Raw genomic sequence first — 15,257 nt, 5'->3', positions numbered from 1 at the left:
AGCAAACGGGTCACTGTCTGCTTCCATGTCCTTGAAAACTTCAAGGACCTTATTACCGTAACAGCTTGTTCTGTACATTTTAGCAGAGTGCTTTTTGGAGCAAGAGCAAGACAGAGCCAATCAAAACAGAGGTCATTTAAATATACTGTGGTGTGAAAAAGTATTTGCCCCCTCCTATTTTTTCAGGTCTTCAATCTAACCTTAATAAAATATATATATACACCCAATTCCTCCAGGAGCACAGCACTGACTCACCCAGAAAGCCACAAAAGAATCCAAATTTAAAAAAGAGACTGAAACAAAAATATAAAAATTGAAATCAATTGAAAAAAAAACGGTTTTGGACTGGTCTAGTCAATGCCCTAACTTGAACCCCCACTTAGATGCTGTGGCAGGACCTTAAACGAGCTATTTGTGCTTGAAAGCCCTCCAATGTTGGAGCAATACTGCAAAGAAGAGTGGGCCAAAATTCCTCTGCAGTGATATGAAAGTCTGATCTCCAGTTATAGGAAGTGTTTGGTTGTTGCTGAAAGAGGTACAACCAGTTAAGTTCAGGGGACAGTTACTTTTTCACATGGGTGATATAGGTGTTGCAACGTTTTTTTTCATTTAATAAATAAAACAATCATTTAAAAACTGTGTTTTTGTGTTTTGTAATGTTCTATAATGTAATTAAACCGAAGAATATAGAAAAAAATAGGAGGGGGCAAATACTTTTTCACAGAAACCTGTTCATTTCTAAGTGAATGAGCAGAGGTCGGAGAATGTCATGTAAAACAAATGATGTCCAAATTGTGTTCGGGACATAAAACCATACAAACATAAGTGGATTTGAACACGGGCCCTTTAATAAGGACGGTTAAGGGAAAGCGTTTGTTTTTCGGGTCTGTTGTGAAGCAAACATACTGTAAACAGATGGAATGTATGAAGGACAAGACACATCTGCACTGAGCAGAGAAAGAAACTCACAACGGCATCCGATCACAAATGTAACTCGTCATTTTATCTCATATCTTAATGCGCTCTAATATAAACTAATGCATATCTCTATGAGGCAGAGCAGATGTAACATTTTCCAGAGATGCATGTGCTCATGTGCTAAATGAGGAGAGAAAGCGTGTGAAAAGTACAGGAAGTAATCCTCTGGACAAGCAGAGAATTTCATAAGCATTTCCTTTTAGCAGTACAGAGTCCTACTATAACTGAGCATTCCGCTGACATGTTTAACACTCCCTACGCCTCACTCCTCTGGAGAAGTGTGGCTAGCAGGAGGAACGTCATCGCGGGCAAAATTTATGAAATTCCTGCAGAAACTCAAGGCTCACCAGAACGCAGTATGTGTGGGTGAACAGTCTGGCTGCACAAGGCACCGCAGGTTTCTGAATATCATTTAACAAAGGGAACCCAGACTGTTAAAAGGACCCATTTTCTATTTCTTATAATGTTAGTAAGAATAAAGCTCCATAGAACTTCACTTACGTTTGCATGGTTTTATGTACCAAAAACTATTTTTTTTTACATGGCTATTTTCCAACCTCTCTTTCTCCATTCGAATTAAACAGGCTGTTTTTGTCACTCAAAGCTGAAACATTTGTCATTAACATTAATAATTAACAATAATAATTCCTCTGGTTGTTGATCACTGGACTCAGTCCTGTGGAAAATAAAACTCCATTCTCTGAGAATTGTTCACAGCGGTGGTGCTGATAGGAACCAGATGCCCACCTCTAAAAGCTCCCTCACAGAAAATTATTACACGAAATGGTTATGAATGCACTGCCTGATGCCCAAGACATTGTTTTATTATAGTTTTGCACCTACAACATATTTTTAAATACATGTAAAGCAAAATAGTTCCCAAAGAAAACTTCAGATTTACCACTATGATTACACAGAAAATCTTTAACCTGTGCAGAAGGCATGTAAAGGTTCATGCATTGTTTTTGGATAGTAAATAAAATTGCCATGTGTTTTGTTGACACCATCACATTGATCAAATTTTGCTGAAATTCTGGAAAAATGTTGGAATTTCCCTTTAAAACACAAGTCGGCACCAAAGTAAATATGGTCTTCACTTGTCTTTTATTGACTGTGCATATTTAGATATATATAAAAACTGAAATGGATGTAATTGCAACAGGTGGGTTGAGCTAGGCGTTTGGAGAGAGGGTCTGCAGGCTGGTCTTGACGGTGGCCAGATGTTGCTTCCAGGAGCTGAGGGTGTCATACAGCTGCTGCCACTGTTGCTTACCAAATGTGCGATGGGTGCTGTGGCTACAGAGCAAGCAGAATTACAGGTTAGTATTGATAAACTAAGAAAAGGTTGTCCAAAAATCCAAGACAGTCCCCCCCACCCTCAACCCCCAACCCCCAACCCCCAACCCCAAATATAGACTGGGTGGATTTGCTAAGTAATCTAAAGGAGCTTGTGTGGTTTCAGGCCTATAAATTAGCTAAAAACTGCCATTTTAAAGCTAGAATGTCGTCTGTACTGTTGGCAGTTTTTTTATACTGAGCAGGTTTTGACATATTGGAAGTAAGAAAATTTGTGCAAATTTGATTTTTCTGCAAGCCATCATTTTAAACTGGCCATAAAATACAACAAAACAATTGGAAAAAATTATTTAAAAAAATGCAATGCAGTGGTACTTACACCAAATCAGACATAACATTATGACCATCTCCTTGTTTCTACGCTCATTGTCCATTTTATCAGCTCCACTTACTATATAGGTGCACTTTTTACAGACTGTAGTCCATCTGTTTCTCTGATACTTTGTTAGCCCCCTTTTACCCTGTTCTTCAGTGGTCAGGACCCCCATGGACCCTCACAGAGCAGGTACTATTTGGGTGGTGGATCATTCTCAACACTGCAGTAACACTGATGTGGTGGTGGTGGTGTGATCAGACACAGCAGTGCTGCTGGAGTTTTTAAACACCTCAGTGTCACTGCTGGACTGGGAATAGTCCACCAACCAAAAATATCCAGCCAACAGCGTCCTGTGGGCAGCGTCCTGTGACCACTGATGAAGGACTAGAGGATGACCAACACAAACTGTGCAGCAGCAGATGAGCTATCGTCTCTGACTTTACATCTACAAGGTGGACTGACAGAGTAGGAGTGTCTAAAAGAGTGGACAGTGAGTGGACACAGTGTTTAAAACCTCCAGCAGCACTGCTGTGTCTGATCCACTCACACCAGCACAACACACACTAACACACCACCACCACGTCAGTGTTACTGCAGTGCTGAGAATGATCCACCACCCAAATAGTACCTGCTCTGTGAGGGTTCATGGGGGTCCTGACCACTGAAGAACAGGGTAAAAGGGGGCTAACAAAGTATCAGAGAAACAGATGGACTACAGTCTGTAAAAAGTGCACCTATATAGTAAGTGGAGCTGATAAAATGGACAATGAGCGTAGAAACAAGGAGGTGGTCATAATGGAAGCTAAAAAAATGAAAAAGGAATAAAATGTATGACTAAGCTCCCGCCCTGTAGTGAGATAAATAACCTGCAGCCTGAACAAATCATACTCAAAAACAACAAATGAGGCTTGATTAACTTTACAATGTTGATAAAGCTACTCCCACAGCTTACCTCACGACAACTTTTCGCTGTGTCTGGTCTATTTTGCAATACACCATCTTTGTCCGCACAGCTAACAAAGGAAAATCAAACAATAAACATAAACGAACATTGTAGACAAGTCTTGCACAATCTTGGACAGTCCTAGTAATACAGTTCTGTTCCGGAGAGTTTGTTTAAAGACTTAAGATACACTTGTGGTTTGTGAGCTTTTCTCATCTCAGCAGGGAGCACAATCACAGAGAGAGTCACGGAGTTTACCGTCAATGACGAAGGCTTCCACATCATCAGCACCGATCTGCAGCTCCTGCTGCATTGTGTCGAAACAGATCTCCTTCATCTCCACGGCCATGCCCATGAAGGTCAACAGCCTCATCTTCGCCATGTTCTGCTCATGGGACAACCCTAAACACGAGCAAAAGCACAAAACAGTGTCAGTCAAATCACAGGTAACTGTAAAAAACAAGTAGTCACGGAAACTGTGTGGCCAAAAGTATGTGGACATCTCTTATTGAGTTCAGGTGTTTCAGGCACACCTACTGCTAACAGGTGTATAAAATCAAGCACATAGCATTGAAATCTTTATTAGCAGCAGAATGGGTCACACTGAAAAGCTCAGACTTTAAACATGGCACTGTCATAGGATGCCACCTTTGCCACAAGTTAATCTAAAGTGTCTGCCCTGCTAGATCTGCCTTAGTCAACTGTTAGTGCCAGTATTGTGAAATGGAAGCATCTTGGAGAAACAACAGCTCAGCCACGAATCGGCAGACCAAAAAAGCCAATTCTTCCAAACCACTTCTGGAAGCAACATCAGTAACAAGAACTGTGCGTCATACGCTTCAAGAAATGGGTTTCCATCATTGAGCAGCCGCACACAAGTCCAAGATCACTATGCGCAATGCCAAGTGTCGACTGGAGAGGTGTAAAGCACGCTGTTACTGGACGCACTGGAAATGTCTTCTCTGGAGTGATGAATCACGCTTCACTATCTGGGAATCTGATCAAATCTGGGTTTGGCAGATGCCAGAACAGTGCCGCCAACAGTAAAGTTTGGTGGAGGAGGGATAATGATCCAAGGCTGTTTTTCAGGGTTTGGGCCTCTTAGTTCCACTGAAGGGTGAGGTTAATGCTACAGCATAAAAAGATATTTTACAAAATTTTATGCTTCTGACTTTGCGGGAACAGTTTGGGGAAGAACATTTTTTGACTAAAAGAGCACAAATTCCCAGACAGGGCTGTGTTTACATGCAAAGATTTCTGCCAATCCGATTGAATAGATTCCGATTACAGATTAAGACTGAGGTGTTTATGCTCACTCTACTCAACAATCTGACGGAAAATCTCCGTTTAAATGCTCACTACAAGTAATCCGATCCAAAATTACACGCATGCATAGAGAACCGCTTAGTGTAGACGTCACCATGACAGCGAGCTTCACGTGAGTCCAGTCAGAGTGAGACGAGCAGCAGTGAGCAGTGCTTGTGTTTTTTAATTGCTTTAAAATGATGTCAGACTCAGGAAAACGTCCTTCACATGTCCTTATTAAAGAAGGCCGAGAGGAAGACGTCGTGTTCTGAGACACATAAGCTGGACGTCCGTCCCACCGCCGTCTTTTAAAGATCAGAGCATAAACTTCGTCTCCTCTGCAGACCAGTTTCTGCTCTGCCATGTTGAACGGTATAAACTTTCACTATGACGTGACGAACATGATCAGAACGGACTTAAACTTTCCGATAGGGAATGTAATCAGATACAGGCGTTTACACGGATATTATTCTTCTATTTAACAGATTATTTACAGGATTACCCACCTCGTTCAGTCGGATAGATATTGTATTCTGAATGGCCTCAATCGGACTAGACTATTCTGACTGAGGTGTTTACATGGATGTATTCTATTTCAATTGGGCTCTTATTTGGATTATCATCGGATTATCAGGCTGCATGTAAACGTGGCTATTGTTCCTGTGGTTTTGGGATGGGATGTCCAAGAAAGTGCGATGGTCAAGTGTCCACAACTTTTTGGCTATATAGTGCATATTACAGTAGTTACAGCAAATCAGTTTTACCATGAAGCAACAAACAATTGACAGTTTAATGCTGCACTTGTCATTTATACAGATTTACTCCCAATTTGATTTTGACCAAACAGGTAGTAGGTTCAGAGATCATTACATCATGACTTGCTAGAGAGACCTTTACTGCTCCAGACTAACGAACGACAGCTCTGCTGACGCTCAGTGTAAATACTTAATGTCTGGCCAACCTGACAATGTATTTACATTAATTAAATGACCACTGACACAACCAAGGAACTAGTGACCCTTCTCATTATGGGCCAATAGGAGGGGTCATTAGAGAAGAGACTCTTTGTTTTTACCCGAGTCTGAATTGTCTCATTCTGTCAGAGGCAGGGAGGATCCCAGCTCTAATTAACAGGCTGCTTTGGGCAGAAGCCAAACAAAGCCAATGCTGAGTCTCGCATTCCAGCAGCACAGAACCGCTGCAGCTCCACTGGTCAGTGAAGCACTGTGCTTGTGTTTAATGGTCCAATGAACTTATTTCTTTGAAGGTACTTAATGTTGAAGAACACAAGTTTAAATATTCATCACAGTCATTCAAATCAATGTTTACACTGCAAAAAATTATGTCTTGGGAACTGAAATCATCTTAAATCCAGTCAGTAGATCTAATTCTCACTTTATGATTGTTGTTAGAATAAGATTAAAAAGCATATTTCTTAAAACAAGCAAAATTATCTGTCAATCCATTGAGAATTGACTTGATTAAATGACTTAAAACAAGTAAAATGTCTAGAAACAAGTTAAATCTCAAGATTATTTTACTTGCCAATATATAATTATGGCAAACAAAACAGGTCTACTCAGTCAGTATCTGATTAAGCCTAGTCACCAAGCCTTGGTATAACAAATTTTAAACCCAGGAAAATTACTTTTGCAATGCTACAGTTTGTCTATTAAAGTCAACCTGAAATCAAAATAGACTCTTCTTATTTCATGTCTCTCGTCATATTAAGCATGATTCATCATATGGAAAGGACAATGAATGAATGAATGAGTGAACGAATGAATGAACGACAGTTCCACAAATGAAATGACTTTTGTCCGAGCAGAAAAAGTGTTCTGATTTTTGATGATGTCATCATGCACTGGTGGGCGAAAAATAAAATCATATTAACCAATGTCATATTTACACTTCATGGAGGGAAATGCTTAACCAGCTCAGAGACACTCCCTAATAATAAAGTTTTACTTGTAAATGTATCACAGTACAAAAGGAAAAGGAGTTATTTTACATTCATGCTGACTAAAACCTGACTAAGAACTGACCACAGGTGTCCAGCCACAGCATACAGCTGGCTAGCAAACCCATCTTAACTGGTGGTGGCAGACTTAACCGCTGCTTTCTAACCAGTCTTGCAGTGATCACATATTTTAGGCATGCAGTTGACTAGGCAGTCCTTCAGGGTTATTTGGGAACACTGGGACGCTTTAGTGTATGACGTACGGTTATCAATAAAAATGGACAAAATCACACTGCTTAGCTAAAAGCAGTAGTAGCCTGTATGTTGTCTATGCTAATGAGATGAACTTAAGTCTTCCAGTGTACATACATGAAATCATTAGCACCAAATACTAGATAAAGAATAGTGAGAAAGAAAATTACAGCAAACTGGAATCATGAGAAAAAGTTATCATTAATATTTTAAAGAGGCACTTCATTTATTTTGACACTCCCAGTTCAGCTGTGGTCTGTATTAAACAGGTGTTAGATTCACAGATAATTACATCATGACTTGCCAAAGATTCCCCTCACTGATTCAGACAGTAATGAAAGACACATGTTCAACTGCTACACTGTCTATGCTGGGATGTGGAGAACTCATTGGGGCACTTTTGCATTCAGACAACAAAGGTTATATGGTCATATGTGTCCCTCACTACCTCCAAAGTTGGTTTGAGTGCATCTCCAAGACAAATTCACACCTGTGCTAAGCAATGTCCACTTACGAGAGAGATATATATATATATATATATATATATATATATATATATATATATATATATATATATATATATATATATATATATATATATATATATATATATACACACACACACACACACATATACATACACACACACACACACCCTGTTCTTCAGTGGTCAGGACCCCCATGGACCATCACAGAGCAGGTACTACTTGGGTGGTGGTGTGTGTTAGTGTGTGTTGCACTGGTCTGAGTGGATCAGACACAGCAGAGCTACTGGAGTTTTTAAACACCTCAGTGTCACTGCTGGACTGAGAATAGTCCACCAACCAAAAATATTCAGCCAACAGCGTCCTGTGGGCAGCGTCCTGTGACCACTGATGAAGGACTAGAGGATGACCAACACAAACTATGCAGCAGCAGATGAGCTATCGTCTCTGACTTTACATCTACAAGGTGGACTGACAAGGTAGGAGTGTCTAATAGAGTGGTCAGTGAGTGGACACAGTGTTTAAAAACTCCAGCAGCACTGCTGTGTCTGATCCACTTGTACCAGCACAACACACACTAACACACCACCACCACGTCAGTGTTACTGCAGTGTTGAGAATGATCCACCACCCAAATAGAACCTGTTCTGTGAGGGTCCATGGGGGTCCTGACCACTGAAGAACAGGGTAAAAGGGGGCTAACAAAGTATCAGAGAAACAGATGGACTACAGTCTGTAACTGTAGAACTACAAAGTGCACCTATATAGTAAGTGGAGCTGATAAAATGGACAATGAGTGTAAAAACAAGGAACACCACACACACACACACACACACACACACACACACACACACACACACACACACACACACACTTCTATAAAACAAAATACTTACCGAGAGAATCAATGAAGTAAGTGGAGCTGATAAAATGGACAATGAGTGTAAAAACAAGGAACACCACACACACACACACACACACACACACACACACACACACACACACACACACACACTTCTATAAAACAAAATACTTACCGAGAGAATCAATGAAGTCTTTGTTGCTCTGGTAGAACTTCACGTATGCTGCGAGCTTTGCACTCACAAAGATGGTCAGGAGCTAATGAGAGACATTTAAGTGAGAGCTTGTAGAAACTACAGGACGTTGGCCTGTGAACGGTGTCCATAAAACTTCATTTGAATCTCTACTTACATCATGGATTAGCTCTCCCTCAAGAAAGCGCACAGGTTTCAGAGCCAGGAGATGGTCAAACAAATACGTGTTCGGATCTTTCAAGGCACGGACGATGCATCTGTGGATAGAGTGGTCAGTGTGAATGCACAGAGAGCTTGATCAAAAGCGGCAATTCAACTTCACTGCTTTTGGAATGTTAATCAATTATAATATTCAAGAAAGCAAGCAGGTTGACGAAGGCCATAACATCATTTTCATACTATCAAACCATTCTGTGACCCCTCATACCCTGTGGAAGGGGGAAATAATCATCCTGAAAGAGGTCACTCCCCGAGGATATAAATATTTCTCTTCATTTCTCACTTTAGTGGTCAAGCTTACAGACTTGTTTTAGCACCACTTAACTCTCAAATGTGCATCTGTCTTTGTAATGAGGGGTTTATGCTCTGCAGCCCAACTATAATATTCCTCTCTATGAAGTTGTGGACAGATTATTTTTTCGGGGAGTCTGATCACGTCCTGGCATTGATGTTCTCAGCTAAATGAGGACAGCTGCTCTTCTGTTTTTTGCTTATAAACCGATCAGGCATAACATTATGATGACCTTCTTGTTTCTACGCTCATTGTCCATTTTATCAGCTCCACTTACTATATAGGTGCACTTTGTAGTTCTACAGTTACAGACTGTAGTCCATCTGTTTCTCTGCATACTTTGTTAGCCCCCTTTTACCCTGTTCTTCAGTGGTCAGGACCCCCATGGACCCTCACAGAGCAGGTACTATTTGGGTGGTGGATCATTCTCAGGACTGCAGTAACACTGACGTGGTGGTGGTGTGTTAGTGTGTGTTGCGCTGGTCTGAGTGGATCAGACACAGCAGTGCTGCTGGAGTTTTTAAACACCTCAGTGTCACTGCTGGACTGAGAATAGTCCACCAACCAAAAATATTCAGCCAACAGCGTCCTGTGGGCAGCGTCCTGTGACCACTGATGAAGGACTAGAGGATGACCAACACAAACTATGCAGCAGCAGATGAGCTATCGTCTCTGACTTTACATCTACAAGGTGGACTGACAAGGTAGGAGTGTCTAATAGAGTGGACAGTGAGTGGACACAGTGTTTAAAACTCCAGCAGCACTGCTATGTCTGATCCACTCAGACCAGCACAACACATACTAACACACCACCACCACACCAGTTTTACTGCAGTGCTGAGAATGATCCACCACCCAAATAGTATCTGCTCTGTGAGGGTCCATGGGGGTCCTGACCACTGCAAAACAGGGTAAAAGGGGGCTAACAAAGTATGCAGAGAAACAGATGGACTACAGTCTGTAACTGTAGAACTACAAAGTGCACCTATATAGTAAGTGGAGTTGATAAAATGGACAATGAGTGTAGAAACAAGGAGGTGGTCATAATGTTATGCCTGACCGGTGTAAATCACAATAATACACAAGCATCACAGTCTGTGAATGTGCACTTTTGACCACAAATTCCAGCCCTATTTATTTTCCACAGATGTAAATGTAGATCACTTTAGTTACTGTTTCTATTAAAACACTGGAGAGTGGGAGAGAGCAGCAAGAGAGACAGAGAGAAAAACATACCTGTGGGCATCTACCCTGGCTTGGGAAGCATTATCTTCTGTGTAACTGCCCAACAGCTCTACCATCACTTTAGCTGCAGCCTCACTGTAGGGTACCAAAAGCACATGCTGAGGAACCAGTATTAAACTAAAAGGCAAATCCATCTTTAAAAGCAAAAGTCTTTATGTGAAAACCTCTTCTTGCAGTCGACCAGCGCCTCATACACCAGCCTCAGCAGAGTGTGTTTCTTCTCTGTGGTCAGGTTCCAGTCAACGATCCACTTACGTACCTAAAAAAGAATGTAAAAAAAAAAAAAACATTTTATTTTAAACTATTAATAAAAGTAGATGACTCTGCCATTAGTAATTGTGTACGAAGTGCTTATTGAATTCTTGTATAGAATAAGCATGTGAAAAGCTTTTCTTAGACATGTTAAATTGATGATTATACCTGGTCCAGATCAGTGGGGATGAAGGAGATGGCGTTGCAGGCAGCTGCCACCTTGATCAGACTGCAGTACACAGTGTACCTCACCGGTGTGTTCTCATCCATACCGTGGAACAGGTTGCTCAGGCTGATGAGTTAACAGATCATTAAAAAAAACAAATAAAAAAAAACAACATATATTTATATGATCACAACAGCATGCTAAGCAATGCAACAAACTAGAGATAGACAGGCAGTGAAGAGTCCAAATCTGCATATAAAAATTTGTTATTTTATTGTTTGCTGGCTACTGTCCTCTATTTTTCATCAATTGGCTTGTTTTTTTAGTATTATTGCTGTTATTACCATCACATTAATAAGATGCAAACCCGTTTTCTTTTTCTTAGGGTCAAAGTTGTAACAGTTACCCGACATGCTTCCAAAATTACAGGGAGTATTCTGAAGTTGAACTGACTTGAACTGAGCAATGCCTTTTTTTTGTACCCACTTCCCCCCCTGATCTAATTTAGTTGTGGATAATTCCACCTGCCAGTTCCTCCCATCACGATAGCAAACTGGGACAACAGAGTCTGGTTGCAGATATGCACTCTCAGCCAGATGCACTCTCAGCCCCAGTGACGTCATGTGCACATGCACTCTCTGCCACAATGGCAGGAGCAGCCCAACTGCACGGTAACCTTTGGCTGCTGCTGCTTAGCGACATCATCACTTAATCCATTTTTCATCCATAACTCAGCTAGAGAGTTACATTTAATGAACCTCCCTGTTGAAAAAAAATCATAGAACCCATTAAAAGTGTCTGTTGGTTCCTGGTTATTTTCAGTTGTCGCCAATGGTGTTCTGTGTTTTCCTGATGGGTTAATATCACAGTTTAAAGGATTCAGATCATTCAATCAGGTGTTTGGGGCTGATTCCACATACATTTGTTCATTTCCTAGTGGTCTCTAACCACAACCATCAAGCCAATTCCCAGTTCTAATCGTCTTCAGCATGGCTTTAATGAGTTTCAGTAGCCTGTTTGTTTTTTCTGCGAATGAACCAGAAATTCATGTCTTTTCGTTGTGTTAGGTTTTATTTTGGAAGTTTCCACATTTAGTTACTTTATTATCGATATGACAGCGTTAATATATGTTCAGTGTAGCCCTTGTTGGCCGGCAGTACATGGTTCGCTGTTTTTCCTCATAAAACCAACAAAAACACTGTCGTGGCAGAGCGGCACTGACGTCATCAACAGGCTGGCGGTGCATGTCAGGCTGAGAGTGCATGTCTGCAGCCAGACCCTTCTCAGCTGGGAGGGTGTGGAATAGCATGTTCTCAAAATACCACTAACGTAACATCTTTGGACATTTCAATGCGGTTAGGGGAGAACTCTAACTGCAAAGTCACGTCAGCTGACAGTGGTTTTCAAGCCACTACAGCTGTGGCATCATCACATAGTAAATTTTTGTAGATGACTGATTAAATGAATGAATAAATCAATTAGTGAATGACTCAGCTAAGTCACAAATGAATGGGTGGATTCCACACATACAGCTGCATCCTGAGAGAGGGCCGCTCGCCTTCCCGGAACTTCACCAGCTTCTCACACAGGCTCTCTATCAGCGCCTCCTGCTTCTCCGTTTCCAGAATCAGCAGCAGAGAAACGATGCTGTTCATCACACTCTCCACATCTGCACAGACGCACACAAGAGCATGATGTTGAATACAAAACCCCAACACTGTACACAACTACACAGGGTCAACACTGAAGGCTTGTTCATGGCCTTGCAGATACTCACCCTTGTCATCGTCTTTTAGGCAGACATCGCAAGCCTCGATAATCTGAGCCAGGTCAACATGGAGGCCTCCTTCAGAGTTCTCCTCCGAGATCTCAGCTCCTTTGGATTTGATGTAGGCCCGGAGCTCTGAAGCCTATATACGTAAGCATAGGAACACAGACAAACAATTATATACATCAAGAATAAATATCACTTGCGCTTAAAATGTGCATAAAATAGATTTTCACACAGTCAGTGTTAACATAAAAACACACTTATGTACATTTATCAAAGTAATAAAGAGTTCACATAGGCTCACACATCTTATAACAGCACAGTACCAGCAACTTCACCGTTCTAGGAGTAATATTTCGTTGTGTGCTTCAGATGGCAAGATTGCACTCGAGTGCAATGATGTCAATACAGTACAAATACATGTATAATTAACATTTAAAACAGTGCACAGAAATTTAAAACCATCACAAATATGCACCTCGTCTCTCTCACAGTTGCAGATTCTCAATGAAACCACTGGCAATATGGCAAAACTGTGAATATTAGGCACCAGGATGCACTGCATTCATTTTTTTGTATTGCTTATAGTGCAATCAGGCTGTTCTGTGAAATGCCTGTTTTACCCAAGGAGATGCTTCTTATCATTATTTTGTGTAAAATACTATTTATATTTGTCTGAGCTAAACTAACCCAGTTTCCCAAAAGCATCTTAAGAGTTAAGATCATCTTAAACAGTAGAGAGAGTGTTCAGTGTGATGCTCGCTCTCCCATTTCCATTTAAATATCGTCTTTGTGGTCAGACCCAGCCCTGTGGCGTGTATAATTAGAGCTCAACAGAACCAAGACCACTTGTTCCCTTTAAATATTTAAAATCTAACCAAATCTGGACCTCAGAACCTGAAATCATAATTAACCTGATCATATGTACAACATTGCACCCCTACAAGCTAATGACACGACATGAAGTGCACGTGCACAACAGAACTGGGGCCGACACTCACTGGCCACTTCACCTTCCTTACAGGTGTGCACTTACAGACTGCAGCCCACCAAACTGGTACATTTCTGACCACAGCACCACTGGGCACACATCATTTGGGCGATGGTCCACTCTCAGTTACTAAAGAACCACACATTTAAAAAAGATGGCTCTTCAAAGGCTATTTAGTAAAGGCAATGGTTCTATATGGCACCATTTCATGCTTTAAGAAGCTTAAGTGGTTCTTTGCATGGTGAAATGGTTCTTCAGACTGATGGAGAAGGTGTATAAGGTTGTAGACAGAACCCTTCTGGAAACGGTTCTGAATGAGATCAGAAGGTTTCTGCTACTGTAACAAGCTCGCCATCATAACAATAGCAGAAACCATTTTGGTGCTACACAGAACCATATCAAAAACATCCCCCATCAATCTGACAAACCAGTTCACCACGCAAAGAACCGTTTAAGCACGATATGGTTCTTTACAGAACTCGTGGCGCTAAATAAAGCATTCCTTTCACTACAGAACCCCTGAAGAACCCTCTTTTTTAAGGGTATGGAGTCTTAACACATGGAGGATGGCGAACACAACGCGCATCAACAGCCTGGTCTCAGTTTTTATCTGTATCAGTGAAGATCTGCCAGGTAGGGCAGTGACTCTGATGCGGTGGACAGCGCGGTTTGATAGGTAAGAACACTTTTAATCCCCGCCGGTTCGTCCATGTGAGCTGAGAGCGATCAGGCTAGCGCGGCTAGCGCGGCTAACGCGGCTGTGCTGGGATGTTTAGCTCCCGGCTAAAGCTTAAAGCACCCGATCTCCTCAAAATACCGCATCCTACTGAACACTACAGGTAAATATCGTATCAGCCGGTGTTTACGGTACCTGATCCTCCTCGGTAATGTCGATAAAAGCCGGGACGCTCATATTTATCCAGATTTTCAGAGCGCAGATAAAGCCCACACTCACGGCGAGGCTACGGAGGCCGGAAAAGGACTTGCGTAGTTCCGGCGCCCTCTCTTAAAGAGACATGGCGGCCTACACTGTAGTTTTATTATTGATGAATGCTCAACTGACAGAGCTCTACGGAGCCCCGCTGGTGACGTCCTGTGTAAATAAAAATAATGCGTGGCCACGACTTAGTAAAGCATGGGAACGAGATCACGGCTTACTAAGTCGTGGCCACGCATTAGGATCTCGTTCCCATGCTTTACTAAGTCGTGGCCACGCATTATTTATACAGGATGTCACCAGTGGGGCTCCGTAGAGCACAAATATATGCCGTGGTTAAAAAAAAAAAGTTAATGACATCGCATTCCCTCGCAAAATATATGCTCGTGAGACAGCAAGCAAACGCAGGACCAGAGGTGCCCAGCGACATTGCCTACATTAGAGCTCTGTTTTCAGCATATTTAACGTTAAAAGCTGTTTTCCCAGTTTCACCAGTCGGCGCTGAGTTTATTCAGCTGTTGTTCTCTGCAGGTCTCTGTAAATTACTGTACGAGGATAACTGACCTCAGTCTCAGTTTGCGTCACTACGGAGCCCCGCTGGTGACATCCTGTATAAATAAAAATAATGCGTGGCCACGACTTAGTAAGGCGTGGGAATGAGATGATTAAGTTGTGGCCACGACTTAGTAAAGCGTGGGAACGAGAACCTAATGCGTGGCCACGACTTAGTAAGC

At 41.7% G+C, this 15,257-nt stretch overlaps 1 protein-coding gene across 1 annotated transcript; it reads right to left on the bottom strand.

The window, feature by feature from the left end:
* Positions 1–2,063: 2,063 nt before the first annotated feature.
* Positions 2,064–14,578, bottom strand: eif3m (eukaryotic translation initiation factor 3, subunit M). Its single transcript, XM_036584906.1, has 11 exons — positions 14,458–14,578; positions 12,602–12,734; positions 12,355–12,493; positions 10,827–10,950; positions 10,571–10,665; positions 10,398–10,481; positions 8,808–8,907; positions 8,633–8,714; positions 3,852–3,995; positions 3,603–3,663; positions 2,064–2,274 (listed from the first exon to the last, which is right to left on the bottom strand). The coding sequence occupies exons 1-11, from the start codon at positions 14,497–14,499 to the stop codon at positions 2,151–2,153; spliced, it is 1,128 nt and encodes a 375-aa protein (XP_036440799.1). The 5' UTR covers positions 14,500–14,578; the 3' UTR covers positions 2,064–2,150.
* Positions 14,579–15,257: the final 679 nt, after the last annotated feature.

The sequence above is a fragment of the Colossoma macropomum genome, unplaced genomic scaffold, assembly GCF_904425465.1.
Source record: "Colossoma macropomum unplaced genomic scaffold, Colossoma_macropomum, whole genome shotgun sequence".
NCBI lineage: Eukaryota > Metazoa > Chordata > Actinopteri > Characiformes > Serrasalmidae > Colossoma > Colossoma macropomum.
Note: the sequence above shows the minus strand (reverse complement) of the source record. Positions and strands in the feature narration are given on the sequence as shown.